This window comes from Plecotus auritus (genome assembly GCF_963455305.1).
Source record: "Plecotus auritus genome assembly, chromosome: 8".
NCBI classification, from domain to species: Eukaryota; Metazoa; Chordata; class Mammalia; order Chiroptera; family Vespertilionidae; genus Plecotus; species Plecotus auritus.
The window spans coordinates 132,507,887-132,523,952 of NC_137782.1; the positions used below are offsets into that span (position 1 = coordinate 132,507,887).

General features: G+C 45.2%; 1 protein-coding gene across 1 annotated transcript in view; it reads right to left on the reverse strand.

The window, feature by feature from the left end:
- The window catches only part of ANTXR1 (ANTXR cell adhesion molecule 1), a 234,069-nt gene that overhangs the window by 49,238 nt on the left and 168,765 nt on the right, over positions 1-16,066 (reverse strand). Inside the window, exons 15-17 of the mRNA XM_080684563.1 lie at positions 15,609-15,704; positions 13,636-13,803; positions 3,406-3,486 (exon numbers count right to left, since the gene is read on the reverse strand). Coding sequence (XP_080540689.1) covers positions 3,406-3,486; positions 13,636-13,803; positions 15,609-15,704 — 345 coding nt within the window. The remainder of the gene's footprint in view (positions 1-3,405; positions 3,487-13,635; positions 13,804-15,608; positions 15,705-16,066) is intronic.

Genomic DNA, 16,066 nt, shown 5'->3' on the forward strand with positions numbered 1-16,066 from the left:
CAATGCCCCTGTACAGCCTGGGTCTGAACAGCAACTCTTTGTGTTTACAGGGGACAATGAGAGTATTGCCAAGGTGATGGTTTATTGGGCAGAGATGATGGGAAAGGCATTTCCAGCAGAGAAATTAGAATATGTAAAGGCACAGAGACTCAGAAGCATGTTTAGGGAATGGTAAGCAATTCCAGGAGACCAGGGCCGATATGGAGTGATGAGGGAACCTGGCGTAAGTAGCAGATGAAATGGAAAGGGAGGCCTTTCTAACTCAAGCTAAGGATTCTGTGCTTTTTCCTCATCTTTGCAAATCTGAAGCCTTGGAATGGCGTGTTGAGATCTGTGTTTTAGAAAGAGCACAGCGGTGGCGAAGAACTGGAGGCATGTTGTGAGGGATGGTTTAAGCAAAGGATACCATATGCTTAGTGCACTCTTTGAATTTTAGGATCAGATGTGTTGCTGGTTTGCTAGTTAAGTGGTTTCTTCTGGCACTTCCTCTTTTACTAGTATGTTGGCCCAGGACTTCCTGATGGGCTCTAAGGAGAAACAGGATTGTGAGCCCACCCCAGGCAGAAAGAGCAAGATGGGTGGTGGTGGACAGAAAACATTCAGGTCTCCCGCTGTGGTCCCATTCATGTTTTCCCTGACCTGGGGCTTGGACAGCTCTGAAGAGGTGGGCACCCATCCCAGGAAAGGGTGTGGCTCTGTGCTCAGGCCTCCCCAGCCATCTGCTCTGTGGTGGGTCCTGTAGGTGCTCAGCCCTTTCAGCAGCCTCAAAGCTTTGTTGGGCAACGGAGTCTGCATCTGTGGGGTTGGGGTGGGTTAATGGGGGGAGACGGGGAGACGGGGAGACAGGAACTGAGAAGAAAGAATTGCCAGGTTTCTGTGAGGTCTATGTGCATTTGAAAGAATTTAGAAATAAACTGAGAATGTAATTAGGTGATTTTTGTTTTTGTTTTTGTTTTAAATCCAGAACCTGTGACTCTTGTTCATGAGCACATGCCTGGATGTAGTCATTTTGAGTTTATGGAAAATGTGGTCAGTCCCATAAATCAATGCTGAGGAATTCTCAAGAGTCATCACCATGTAAGTAATGTAGGTTTGTTGAGAGTTTCTTAAGGTAAAGCAAAACAAAACAGAAAAAGCATATAGAGAGAGCTACGATACAGTCCTCCTTTCCCTGGAATTTGCCTCTGAGTTGCCACAGGGCAACTTTGAATTCTTGTTCGTAACCTGTGACCTATCTTGTGTAACTCTGCATGTACATCTAGATGTTTGTGGCCATTGTCATAACTATAGGGACATAATTCTCTGCATCTATTTCTCCTGTGTGTCTTAAAATTTTAGCAGGGGTGCTATAAAGAAAGCCCACCTGAAAGTAGGCTGGGCAACCATAATAATTTCGTGGCAGACCTGGGTCAACGGTGTCCTAATTCTTTGACCTCCTGGACTTCAAATCTATTATTTCATGTGATTGGATAATGAAAATTCAAGGTGGTATTGTGTTTCTTAAAAGCACACATAATATCTTCACATGTTAATACAAACTTTCATTCAAAAGTAGTAAATAAGTGATTCAATTTAGGTGTGATGCATTAGAGGAAATTCATTGTTGCTGGATTTAATCCATCAGCCTAACCCCCCACCCCCGAGTTGGTTCTTATATCTTACATATGATAATATATCTTTCCATTCCTCCTTTTTCCAAACCCTCCCACTTCTCAGGTTGACCCAGTTTATGAATTTGTTTTGGCCAGACTGCTCAGTGGAGATGTTTTTCAGTTGCTCTGAAATGGGCTTGTACCAGCATGTCCTGTCACAAAAGATAGCACTTCTGACCCAGAGTGTAGGTTGCTTACTGTTTTTTTTCTTAATTTGTTAGATGAGTCTCATGTATGCTAAAGATTTTTTAATTTTCCACAGAAACCAGATGTATAGCTTATAAGGCCAAATACCACCCTGAGTGTCAAGTTTATGGCCTAGGCTCATACTGTAAAGTTTGCTCTAGCAGTGTGTTTTTGTTGACCTTCATAGACAAAATACAAATATCATATGACACAAGGGCCAAGGTGGCCAAGTATTTCTATGACTTGGTTTCTTTCATGCCACACTTGCCTGCCATACCGGCCACAACCTAGAGCAGGAACAGCTAATTGGGCAGTAGCTTGCACAAACTACGACCCTTTAGACCATAACCCCTCAGCCACACACCATCCATTGTCACCAGGTGTGAAGGAGAGGAACCTGCCTAACAGGTTCTGCTCTCACGTTTTATGAGTTGTGTCATGCTGAAGAGTGGACATGGAAAATATATGGGCATATTTGATACACATTGGTTGCAATTTGGTTTGAATTTTTGCACCAACAAGTCCACAGATAGTAGAAAAACATAAAGTAAATGATCATAATAAATGACTATGTGTTCAATGTTGGCCAAATGCTTTACAAACATTGCCTTCTCCAACCAATCGCACTATGAAGCAGTTATCATCATCTACATTGTAAAGATGAAGTTCAGAGAGGTTAAGTGACTTGCCTGGAGTTAACTTCCAGCCAGAAAGGAAGAGAGATTCAAGCCCAGCTCCACCTGATTTGAAGGGAGCGCTGAGTCAGACACTTCATTGTGCTTTTGGGTGAATGTGCCTGGTTCCTTGAGAAGCAATAGAAGATGCAGGCTGCTGATAGTTGAGGGAGAATTTGGTCCCAAGCTTTTGCTCTGTTAAACTTATGGAGGAGAGACCATCTCTTACAAGAGGACATGGCAATGATGTGATTTCAGCAGAACTGAGGTTGTTTCCAGTGTTGCTATGATCTGAACAGGGCAAGTGATTCAGCTCCTTAGTTCCCTCCTTTACGAAACCAAGACACGGGCAGATGGTTTCTCAGGTCTCTGCTGGCTCCTCCCTTTCTAACTCCTCTTAGTTGGAGATGCTCTAAGCTTGGTCTGGACACGTTTGGGACAAATCCTTACCAGGACAGAAAGTACTCCTATGATTTTGGACCATTTGGGACCAACACCTGCTGCTGGAAGATGGGGGTCTCTTCTGTGGTCCCTGTTCCCTTGCCCCATCTTGTGGCTCTGGCATCCTGTTTGTCGCCACTGCCCAGGGTGGTGAGGAGCAGCAGGCCTCTCTCCCTCGACGGCCCAACGTCAGAACCAGCCCCCCTTTACTCACTTACCATACCTATAACTTAGTTCAGGTCCTAGGAAGCTAAACCCAACCTAGTTCTGACAAAATCCTTTTCAGAAAAGCAAGTCAAAAGTCAAAGTCCTATAAAACCCATAATTTTATAGGTTGAAATTGTCACCACATGAGATAATAGCTGGATTTGTTACCTGGAGTTATTCTAGCTCTACAAACACAGAGGGAGACAGACAATGACTGTGTGTGTGACACCATTTCTGAGTCCTACCGTGTCTCCTGGCTGTGGACGCATCACGGACACGCGATCATATCCTTTCCTTAGCAGGACCCACAAGGCATCGAGTTTTCCCTGAAATAAGAAAAAAAAAGCACCAAGATTACATATGAAAGCAGACCAGTGGCCAGCACAGACCTGTGGAGTTTCCATGCTCCTTCGGTCCTGTGAGAACATAGCACTGGCAACGTAGTTGTGACAGGGAAGGGACTCTTTAGTCCTTGAATTCATAAGCGAAGGAGAAGAGACACCTACAGAGGACCCTGATGCTCATACAGGATACACTTAAGATTTCAGTGCAGCCCCAAGTTTACAAACACAGAGAAGTTCATTCAGGCTGCTGGCTTTTGCCCTTTCACATTCCTGGGCATATCCTAACACAAGTCTATCTGTTCAGCTTTCATTAGAGTTTTTTCCCCTCCCTTAGTACCCAGAGTTCATAAATGAAAACAGTGACGATAGATACAGGAAAATTACTAAACAGAAGTATCTAGGGGCAAGACCAACGAAAGGCCCTTGGGTGCAGATACCTGGCTGTCCCCTAGCCTCACTCGGCAGGAACGACTCACTCAGGAATCCATGGCTCAAGGGATATATTATCAAAAATCACAGATGACCTCAAATCACAACCTCTTTGTAGTTGTGTGTAATTGGTTGAATCTGAGAAGAGTGTCTCCCCAGTATATGATGAAGGCAGTCTCATGCCTCTGGCCATTCTAGTGCCCTAGACACGCTTTATGGAGGCTGGTTTCTGCCATTGCAAATACCAAACAAACAAAAAGACATTTATTTAGCTTTTTTCTTGGTATTACCCCTGGTTGGTGACTCCATCAACAGGCAGCAGAACCCTTTACTTTGCCTCTTTTGTCATTGCCCTTGAGGTAGGCGAAAAAATCCCCTCCTTCCACCTTTACTGATGGCATCCTATTCCTTGGAACCTGTGAACATATTGCCTTCCATGGCAAAAGGAACTTTGTAGATGTGATTAAGTTAAGGATCTTGAGGTGGGGAGATTATTCTGAGTGGCCTCCATCTAATCACCTGGGTCCTTAAAAGAGGGGGAGGAGTGTCAGAGTCAGAGAAAGAGATGTGCCCGCTGAGGCATAGTCAGAGTGATCCATGTGACAAGACTCAACCCACTGTTGCTGGCTTAGAATTATACAGACATGGGGTCCAATCCCACCTCTCCAGTGAACAAGCCGTGTGCCTTTGGGCAGGTTAGCTGGGAGGTGGCTATGTGAGTGGATCTGCCTCTAGAATCTGGAAAAGACAAGGACACAAATTTTTCTTCTAAAGCTTCCAAAAAGAAATGCAGCCCTGGCCTCACCTTGATTTTACTCAACGAGACCCATTTTAGGTTTTTGACCTCCAGAACTGTAAGATAATAAATTTGTGTTGTGTTAAGTCACTAAGTTTATGGTGATTTGTTACAGCAGCAATGGGAAACGCATACAGACCTTATCACTCCCTGACATATTCTATGTTTATTTGCTTATCATCTGTCTTTGCCAACGGGAATGCCAGCTCCATGAAAGCAGAGGTGTCACTGGTTTTGTGAACTGCTGTGTGCCTAGCCCTGAGGACAGCATCTAATGCTCAATAAATATTTGTTGGGTGAATGAATGTATTCAGTGTTACTAGGTGCTGGGCTAAGTGCTTTTACATGTGTCCTCTCATTTCATTCTCCCAGCAGCCCCAAAGGTTTATGGAGAGGAAATAGACGATCAATAACCTGCCCAAGGGCACAGCTTGTTCACTGGAGAGGTGCGATTGGACCCCATGTCTGTCCAATTCTAAAGCCCATATACTTTCTACTATACCGATGGCAGCTTCTTCCTCAGACAATTCTGGCTGTAGCACCTGAATTTAGATCCTTTAGAATAGAATTTCTAAACTGTAGGTTGCAACTCTTTAAGTGCTCATGAAACAATTTTGTATGTTAGATACAGAATTTTTAAGAAATAAAATAGGATAGAAAAGAAAAGATTAGAGTCAATTGCACATGGTGAGGATAAGTATTATTTTGTGAAAAATGTTTCAGATAAATGTGTGCGGGTATGGTATGAGTGTACACGTGTGCACAAATGTACACGCATAGGCAAATACTGGGCCAAAATGTATTTCCCACTTGGGTCTCAGTCAGACATGCTGGAGAACACGAGTCTGGAAGAGTCTCTGAAGGATAGTGCTGGGAAGGCTGGGGGTGTCTAGAGAGTTCAAGTTCTGTGACACAAAGCTTTCACAGAGGCAATGTTAACTTAAGAATATCACATCGAAGACTTCATGTTCCGAAATTATTTTCTGCTGGGTTATATTCAGATACCAAAAGTATGCTCTTGAACCTTTATCAACTGTTGCTCAAGTTCTTGTGGGTTAACTTTGCCTCGCTAAGTGCAGTGTTTCTCATCTCTTTTGGCAAAGTATTTACGAAAGCCTCTGAAAATATTTTGAAATGACTTTAGAATGCTGTGTTCAGCATGGTTTTCTGCATTCAACCCGTCTCAATCATCAGTTGCATGTTTTCCTTTAGGGTTCTTTGGGATAAGCATTTATATTTCAATATATAACCAGGTGGATTTCCTGGAAGAATGCCTTTTTTCGTTCCCTTTTTTTTTTGGGTGACTAACAGTATTCGGTTTTGTAAATCAGCCCACCCACAGCATTCTGGGTGCTAGTCACTCAACTTCTTGACAGATGAGGGGCTATGAGGTAAGGCTGAAAGAAAATTTGGCTGTTGAAGCATATTAATTAACCCAGCAGACATTTAAAGCTACATGCAGAGCAGAAGAGCAGAAGCCACCTAGATGTATAACACCAGGAAAACGGGTCGTAAATTACGTTTTTCTTTGTGTCAACAGATCATAGCGTAATATTTAAGCACAAAATGACGGAATTCAAACTGCCTGAGTTTGTACTCTGGGACTATCCCCCACTGGCTCTGCGGCCTCGGACAAGTTGTTTCATCTCCCTAATGCTTACTGTTCTCATCTTTAAAATGATGATAATAATACTGTCTGTCCCATAGACGTGGTATGAGGCATACAATTAGACGGCACTTGTCTCATAGAAAGTATTCATTAAATGTTATCTATGATCATGGTAACGCCATTACGATGACCATTTGGGAGCCTCTGTAGAAAGACAGAAAAGAACGTAATGCAGAGTGTAAGGATCCAATAATTTGGATCCTCTCTTCTGTGCTTTTTCAACCCCGTTTCCCCTTTCCCTCGAGCCACACTTCTTCAGCATGACCATGTGGGGCTTCTCTGCCAGTGCTCAGTGGCCCCAACACTCCACCGAAGCTGCTCTTGCTAAGGTCACCCATGGCAGCCCGAGGGCCAAATGTCTCGGCCACCTTTGTGCCTCTTTCACTCGATTCTTCTGAGAGATCTGACAGGCCGGGCCTGTCCCTTTGCACACCGGCTCTGGGCTCTTGTGCCATCAGCCTCTGCCTGCACCTCTCTCTCTCAGGTGAGTCCTTTTCAGCCTCTTTTGCTCCTCCCCTCTGCCTACACTCTGGTGTTCCCCTGCGTCTTCCTCTAGTCTCAGCCCCAGGCTGAGGCTCTCCCTGACTACTCTCAGCCAGTCTCAGAGGTCGAACTTCCCCCTTTTCGGCTGAGGCCTCACAAATCCTATCTTCAGCTTTGTCTACTCTTCAGCTCTCGATCTGGGTATCCAATGATTTATCAAATCTCAGTTATAACCTAGACATAGCACAGGTATTGAAAACCAAACACCACACATTGAATTTTCTTTCTCCTAACGTGCTCCTCCTTTTGTAAACCCTGCCTTGGTTCACGGCACCACCATCCATCCAGATGGGCAAGCTGAACCCACCTCCCCGCCGCCCCACCTCTTCACGTCCAAATCCCGCCACACCATGTGGATGTTCTCTCTGTAACAGCTTTCCAGCCGCCTCCTCCTGCCTGCTCCAGACCCACCGTCTCCAGGGTGCTGCCTTGGCTCTTACTCGTCAGTCACTCTGATAACAGTTTCCTGATTGGTCTTTTACTTTTAGGCTCCCTGTCTTCTCTCCTACTTGAGTAATAACAGATTTCATTGCTAGTTTAAATGAATGCATTGCAGTTAATAAAATAAAGCAAGAAACATCTTACTAAAGGTATTAATTTGGGCAAGTTACCAAACCTCTCTGTGCCTTGGTCTTCCTATTTGTACAATGGGAGTCGTATTCGTTTTTATTTTGAAGGGTTGCCATGAGAAATAAAGGAGTGAGTGCATGGAAGGCCCTGGATCTGGGCCCGACTTATGGCACAGGCTTCATCCAGGCGAGTACTTCACCCTTGTGAGTTGCTGTTGCTGGACTCTCCTGACCCAGGTGAGACGAGCTAGCTCCAGTTATATCCTCAGAATGCCGAAGTCTGACTGTCCCACACATGACCCTAAAGTCCCCCTTCCTTGGCATCGAAAACAATCTTGTTAATCAATACCTCTTTCTATGCCTATGCCAGGTAGCTTTTTATGCAAGAGCTGAAGGGAGATTTAGAGTAAGTATTATAACCAAGAAGAGAATAGAGAATAACTCTGTAAAGTCAAAGAGAAATGCCTAGCAAAGGCTCGTGGCGCCTCGGTTTCTGAATGTAGACAAAGCTTGTCGTTCAAGACGGTAGCTAATGTGCTTATTAATAGCATCCCCTTGGGGCCAGAAGAGCCTCAGGGGGTTCTTTCAACCAGTCCCTGGGCCTCATCCCAAGCCTGGGGAGGACCCTTCGGGTTGACCCCACCACTTATTCTAGCTTTGAGCGTCCACCATGCGCAGGCTTCTCCACGGGACACTTTCAAGATGCTGGTCCTCACTCCCCAGGAGGAATGCCCAGCTGCTTCTGTGAGCTAAGAGATTTCCCCAACCCCCTGGGGGCCCTTCGCCAGACTGTATTAGCTGACGTCTAAAAATAGCTTTCTTTCATTTGAGACACGTTGACTATAAAGTGAGAAATTTACCGTTCCAGGCTTCCAACGCATCTCAGCTTCGGACAAAAACTTCTGATCCACAAAGTGAGACAAAGCAGAGGTCCTATGTCAGCTTGAGCTTTGTTTCTTCCTAAGCGGTAAGATTGCGCCGGGAAGGCCTATGCCACTGTCACTCAAAGCACGTGGCGCATGGCATGTGTGGCTGGGTTTTTCTTTCCTTTTTATTTATTTATCTATTTTGGCAAGCAGCAGCTGTGTCTTCTTTGCTGGCTTGTCTGCCTTAGCGGAAGTTAGTCAGAGGCTGAGAATTTTGAGAGTGGTTGGACTTATAGGGCCGTTATGGACTAACTTTGGAATTTTTGCACCTTCAAATATATGGTAAATATCGTGGCCCATGATTCCCTTCAAATGAAATAAATTAATGCATAAAGTTGGAAACTTTTCCTACACTCCCCCCTCCACATATACACACTCACCCCACACATGCTTATATACACACATGGTAATTTCTGTTTGCTCCTTCTTCTGTTGGTCTTTGTTAAAAAAAAATGTTGGGAACCTTTCTGAGAAGTAGCTGAAGAGGGACAATAAAAGTCTGTTCAATGTCAACCGCACATCTGACAACATTTAAAGCTCCAGGGTGTTTTACTGAGCTACATAAGCTTCATTCCTGACAGTTTCATGACCGAAAGCTGCTTGATTACAAGGTCAAGGGGCTCAAGGCCAAGGCCAACAGGTGGGCCGAACAGAAAATGAACAGAAGACTGCCCCCTCCCAGGCCCTGCAAGCAGCACAGGCCGCTCTGGCTCTTGCAGGGAACAGCCAGGCTGCCTGGCCCGCGAGGGTCTGGCTTTTGTCCTTAGGCTGTCATTTCTGTCATTTCCAGTCATGTGGAGGAGCTACTGGAAAATGAGAAAAATGGTTCCTCTGAAGGCTGCAAGCCTTCCGGTGAACCTGAACACAGTCCTGGTTTTAATCTATCTGGTGGCCATATATCTGGGCATGACTTGTCTGAAATGGTCAGTCCTAATTTAATGAGAAACATGGGGTGCTGTAAATCCAGGGGGTGGAAACCAAGCAAAGGAAAACTCAAGCCAAATAGTCATGGGCCTGGAATGAGGAAAGGGTGAAGTGTGGTCAGTGTGGTCAGTGCCTTAAATTAGACGGGGGATGGTGTAGAGAAGCCCACTGTGGACTCCTTCGCTTGGTGAATTCCCACTGGGTTTGTTTAGCAAATGTGCTCACCTGCTTCTCAAATCTATTTTATGAAATGTATGAAAAAAGTGAGTCAAATACAATACATTAAAAGATGTATATGATTCCGATCACTTTCACTGGGGAGCTAGGAGTCTCCCCAGGACCCCCTGAAAGTTTTGCACTGGGTGGGGGTGTTCTCCCTGTGTATAGTAGGGGCAGAGGAGACTGGTTTGTCTCCATGAGCTGCCTGCCCCCCTCCACTCCCTGTGTTTCTCTGCCTTCCTGGCTCTGTGCCTTGGAAACCTGATCCTTTCAGATGGCATCATCTGGCTTCCCTTCGGTTTGGCCAATAGGAGGCAACAGAAGGAGATGAGAGAGCAAGATTAGGGAGAGGCTGGGGTATTTATCCCTTCTACTCCTTCCCTGACCCCCTGGCTCCAACAGTGGCTGCATTCTTATAAAGCAGGGCTCTGCAAACATTTTTTTTCCCATTTATCCCCTCTGTGCCCTCTTCCAGCTGCCCCCCAACCCCCGCAATCACCACACTGTTGTCCATGTCCATGAGTTCTCTCTCTTTTTTTTTTTTTTTCAATGCTCCCACCTCCCCTGATTCCTCCTTCCTGTCCCCCCAACCAGAGCTATCTGCCTACTCTCTATCTATGAGTCTGTCTCTATTTTGCTTGGTAGTTCAGTTTGTTCATTAAATTCCATATATGAGTGAAGTCATATGGTCCTTATTTACTTTCTGAGAAGGGCCATAGAGTAAATATTTTAGGCTTTGTGGGTCAACAGGCAAACCCAAGGATATTATGTAGGCACTTATATAGCCATTTAAAAATACAGAAACCATTCTTAGCCTGTGGGCCATATAAAAGCAGGTGGCAGGCCAAGCTTATATTGCTGATTCCTCTCTCTGGCCACAGTTCCCATTGGGTGGCTTCAGCTCTAGAAAACTGGCTCCAGTGATCCCATCTCTCTTCCTTGCCCTCAGGCCTCGGGGTGTAACAGCTCAGGTCCCTCCCTTAGCCCTGCCCACACCTGTGCTGTTTAACCCTTTTGAGTGTGCCTTCTTTACCTGCCAGGGGTGTGACAAATCCAGCGAGATGGTTCAGGAAAGGGAAGCAGAGATTACGGTACTTCCTGAGGCTAAATGTTTTGTCCAAGGCCTGGCGATGTCCATAGGCACTGTGGCTAGAGTGGGGCTCATCCTGGAGCATGCAGCATGTTCAAAAGGATCAACACTGACTTTCTGGTAGGAAGTCTGTCCTTCTTCTGGACAAACAGTATACATTTTGACTTTTGAATTCCTTTCTGTGCTTCTATTTTCAAACTTCCTTGTCCCGGCCTGTTCCTCACCCCATTTGGCCCAGATACACATAAGATGACCTCTCTTTTTCTCTCCTTCCCTCGAAGAGATAGCAAGAGCAGTGTCACCTTCTTGGAGCGGAGGGTACCAAAGCGATCGTGTACTCCAGGAGAGTCTAACCAGCACGAAGCTCTGGGAATGGTTTCATAATTACATCCTGTGCCTCAGCTCTGTAACATCAGAAGGTGGAGACCCTACTCTGTGCTAGGTACAGTGCTGTTCACTGCCAGGTCAAAGGTCAGGCAAGCATAACTGGTGCCTTCCAGGGGTCAAATCTGGTGGAGAGAAGACTTATAAACATGAGCAGTCACATCAGGGCAACTGTATATCTCCCACCTAGTGATGTGAGCTGAGAAGCGCGGGCATGAGCTGCTCCGCCAGCAAGAGGGCGATCACCCTTTCTCAGGTCCTGATGAGAGAGTCCCGGTGAGGCGCTTAGCCAGTCCACCAGCATCACAGGCCTTTCCCACCTGGCTGTTTGGGTGATTCTTTGAGACTCAGATTCCCAGCCACTTGGTATGAATCCAATAGTTGTGTTTGTGGTAAAATGGACTGTGAAATCCAATGTGGGTCTCCTTATTGAGACTCCTGACAAACCAACTAGCTATGATCAGGGAACCTCCATTGGAAGGCTGGCTGGGACCTTCCGTGACAATTTCTTAATTGGACTTGTTAAAACCCAGGTTGCTGGGGTCCCATGCCCTGTGTTGTTGATTTAGTGGATCTAAGTTTGGGCCTGAGAATGTGCATTTCTAACAATTCCTGGGGGATGCTGATGCTGCTGGTCCAGGGGCCACTGTGAGAACCAATGACTTAACACAATGACAAAGAAGGAGGCTCAAGAGCAGGGACTGTGGAGGGAGCAGTAACTGGGGCAACAGAAGGTTATGACTTGGGGAGTTTAGATGTGAAATTTGAAAAGGGAAGCATTGGGGGGAAAAAGAATTTTATTTAATGAAAATAAGTGAGCAAGTTGTGATGGGCGGTATATCTCTGAAAGCCTTTTGTGAGACTCTGAGTCACTAGGTTTGAGACAGTGGGCCAGGGAATCTGTATTTTTAGAGTTTTCCCAGGTGCTTCTGATACTCAGCTAAGTTTGAGAACCTCTGTACGCTCAGTATCCGGCAGTGCCTGGCACATAGTAGATGCACAACAAACACTCAATGAATTGATACTAATTCCAAGTGGGTGTTGGGAATGCTTTTAGATTCCTAAATCTAGTTGTCTATATCCTTATTTATTTCATAAAACTCAGTCCTAAACCCCCAGTTAATAAAGGAATAATGTGCTGTTAAGCACAACTTAGATTCTTCAAACAGAATTCATATTCTCTCAATGTCTAAGAATACAGAAATAAAAACTGGCTGTAACCAAATATGTTGTGTTTGTCTGAAGGTTTAGATGGCTGCAAACGACATCAGAGAAAAACCCCTTTCGTCTTCACCTCTGAGATCCTCTGCGGCTCCTTCCTGTCTGTGCACGCATGCACGCCATTGCGCGTTCCACATTAGAAAACAACTACAAGCAAACAGCTGTTAGTCAAGCAGCTACATTTCGCCCACATCTTTCTAGAGTTCAACCTACTGCCCCAGGGGTTTTATCTTAAAAAATAATCTCACTGCTTTAAACACGGGCAAGCCAAAATGTAAATACCTTGCAATTAGTGTGGGCATAAGCTGGCTCGGCTGGGAAAAGACTATTACCAATAAAGTGTCACTTGCTGTTTAAAATGGTTATTCCTTTGATTTCATTAGAGATGGGATATTCTGAGCAAATAACTCAGAGAATAATGAATGTTATTTTTACTGTCATTGGAAGAGGGGTAAGGCTATGTGTGCGTGTGCGTGTGCGTGTGTGTGTGTGTTTGTGATGAGAGCAGGCTCTTTTACTAAATCTTTCACTTGAGGCCTTGGAGTTGGTCCAGTTCTGTTTGGAGCACAGAAGTAGAGGCTATAGACCAGAGTTGGGGGTCTTGGGCTCCGGATCTGGGTAGAGCGAGGACATTACTTACCTCAGTTTTCTGAAGGAGTTTTATGAAATGAAGGAATAGGGACAGATTCTCTCAGAATCTTTTAAGCTATGATTTTCTCATGCTCTTTGACAATTGGCACAGTGCAGCTGTTAATGGGCAAGGCTGAAGAGCAAGGGTATTGAATGAATCACATACATTCCAAGACATTTGTACCCCAGAGCAAGAGAAAAGAGGCCTTCAGGAAGCACGAACTGCCTCCTATGGTTTAAACTTTCTAGTAAGCCAGAGAGATTTTAAAATTTGAAGCTGTGGGGGAAGATAGATGGTGAAGAAAAAAGGGGCTTTGCTCGAAGCCAGAGAGAGTGAGTCATAGATTGATGGCCAACGAAATCCACCAGTGTGCGCTTATATACTGGCGGGAGGGGAATGGGCTTATGTTACGGCAAGAGGAAATGCTTACAAATGAAATGAGATGTTATACAATTTATAAAGATCCTCTGGGGTTACTATCCAAGTCCACCTTCATTCCACTACTTTGCTATGATGGTTTAAAAAAGCCTAGTTCTCAGCCTTGATAACACGGAAATTGAGAAAAAGTAAAAAGTAAGTACCTGCACTTTTACGTCCACGAGCTGAGAAATTTGTTCCATTGTGATGATCTGGAATTTGGTTTGATATTTCATCATGTCAAAGAGTCTGATTCTTACTAAAAGTGCTTGATCAGGAGTGAGGATGGATTTTTGAGTAGAAAGAGACCCACCTTGATCGGAGAGTACCACTTCGGGGGGGAGGAGGGCCGCCGCATGTTGTTGTTGAGATTTCGAGGCTCAGGGAACTCGTACTCCTGCTCTGGCATCTTGACTCTTGCATTCTTTGCCTTTTCCAACTTAGCACCTTCTTCTGTGGAGCCCTTTTCTCCCCAACGAACCTAAATTAAATAACATACAAAAAACCCAAATGACAAAATAAAATATGATGTCTCCAGAGAATGGGGATCATAAACACATATGTGACAGGCAGTGCAGGTGCTCCCCACTCCTCTATTCCTTTGGGCTTTGAGGGCCAGGGAAGAGGGAGGTGTGGAAAAGGGAAGGGCGAGGGCTGAAGGAGCAGAGAAAGCAAACCATGTGGATGGATATTTGGGGGTGGGACTGTCCAGGCCATGGGGACAGCAGGTGCAAAGGCCTTGCAGGCGCCGGTAAGAACTTGGATTTTAGTCCAGGGAGAGAAGAAACCACTGGGGGTTTGAGCAGATGAGCGAACTGCTTCAGCTCATGGTGGGCAAGATATGGGGGTGTACAGTTAAAAGGCTGTGCCTTCCATTTCCCCATCGAATGCCTCACAATTTATATCCCTAACAGATCCCAGGTATGAGTTTTCATCAGTTTGCTTGGGTTTTCCATCAGTGAGTAGTCAGCACGTAGATATGAGTACAGCAGTCCTCCCTTATCCCTGGGGGATGCGTTCCAAGTGGATGCCTGAAACTACGAATAGTACCGAACCCTATATATACTACCTACTTTCCTATACACACATACCTACGATAGAGTTTAACTTAGAAATTAGGCACAGGAAGAGATTAACAATGATAACCAATAATAAAATACAACAATAGAACAATATACCATTATAAAAGTTATCTTTCTCAGGAAACTAGCATGGATTTCTTTTTCCTTCTTCACAAATCTCATGGATTGAAGATTTGTTCTCAGTCTAGATCTTAGCAACCTCAGCATATGACTTTTTTCTTTCTTAGTAAGTCGAGAGTTTCACCTTTTTACGCAAAGGTAAGATTTTATGGCTTCTCTTTGGCATGTGCAAACTGTCAGCATCATTGCTCTTGGGCTTTGGGGCTACTATGAAGTAAGACTGGTTACGGGAACACCAGCACTGCACTGCCTCGCCAGATTATCTGGTAACTAAGAGGGCTACTAACTGACTAACCGGGGACAAGGAGCATCTAAGGAGCAGGGGTCCTCAAACTACGGCCTCGCGGGCCACATGCGGCCCGCTGAGAACATTTATCCGTCCTGCCAGTTGCCACTGCCTGTCCTGCTTAGCAGCCGACTCGTCCCGGGCCCGCAGTGTGCATAGGAATTTGTTCACAGTTTTTTTTAAAACTATAGTCCAGCCCTCCAACGGTCTGAGGGACAGTGAACTGGCCCCCTGTTTAAAAAGTTTGAGGACCCCTGACAGTGTGGATACATGTGATAAAGGGGTGATTCACGTCCTAGGAGGGATGGAGCGGGACAGTTCGAGATTTCATCATGCTACTCAGAATAGCATGTAACTTAAAATTTAAGAACTGTTTATTTCTGGAATTTTGGGACCATGGTTGACTGCAGGTAACTGAAATTGTGGAAAGTGAAACCACAGATAAGGGGGGAGGGACTACTGTGCATTAAGCTGTTCTTTTACCTCTATCTTTTTTTTTATTAATCCTCACCCTAGGATATTTTTCCCATTGATTTTTAGAGAGTGGGAAGGAGGGAGGGGTGAAGGAGAGAGAGGGAAAGAGAGAGAGAGAGAGAGAGAGAGAGAGAGAGAGAGAGAGAGAGAGAGAAAGAAACATGTGAGAGAGACACATCGATTAGTTGCCTCCTTCACCTGCCCTGACTGGGGCCAGAGATCAACCTGTAACCCAGGTAAGCACCCTTGATCAGGAATCAAACCCGAGACCCTCTCGTACCCAGGCAATGCTCTAATCAATTAGCAATACCGACTAGGGCTTACCTCCATCCTTTTAATGCCTCCAACACCTCGCCCACCATAGTAAGAGGCATCCACCGTAGGCCACTTTTTCTTAGGCAGACCATCATCATCTTCCTCCTGCAGAGAGAGTGTGGACATGAAGGAGGCAAAGCACCACGCTGTAGGTATGTGTCCACTGTGGCAACATGGACAAAAGGAGACTGTCTGGGTGAAATGATCAAATAAAAGCAGAAACCTCCAATAACAAAATAATTCACAGTATTTTCCCCCCATGATATAGTTTCAGAAGGCTTGTGATGTCAAACCAGGAACCTTAGGCATCTTACATACATGGTTAAACTTTACAGCTGGAGGCGGATGTGTGTGTGTGTGGTGTGTGTGTGTGAGAGATCTATGCTTCAAAAAGCCTGGGCACCCCTGGCCTAGTGCCATTTTCCAAAGGAGATACCTAAAATTTTATCATCCAAAACTGAACACAG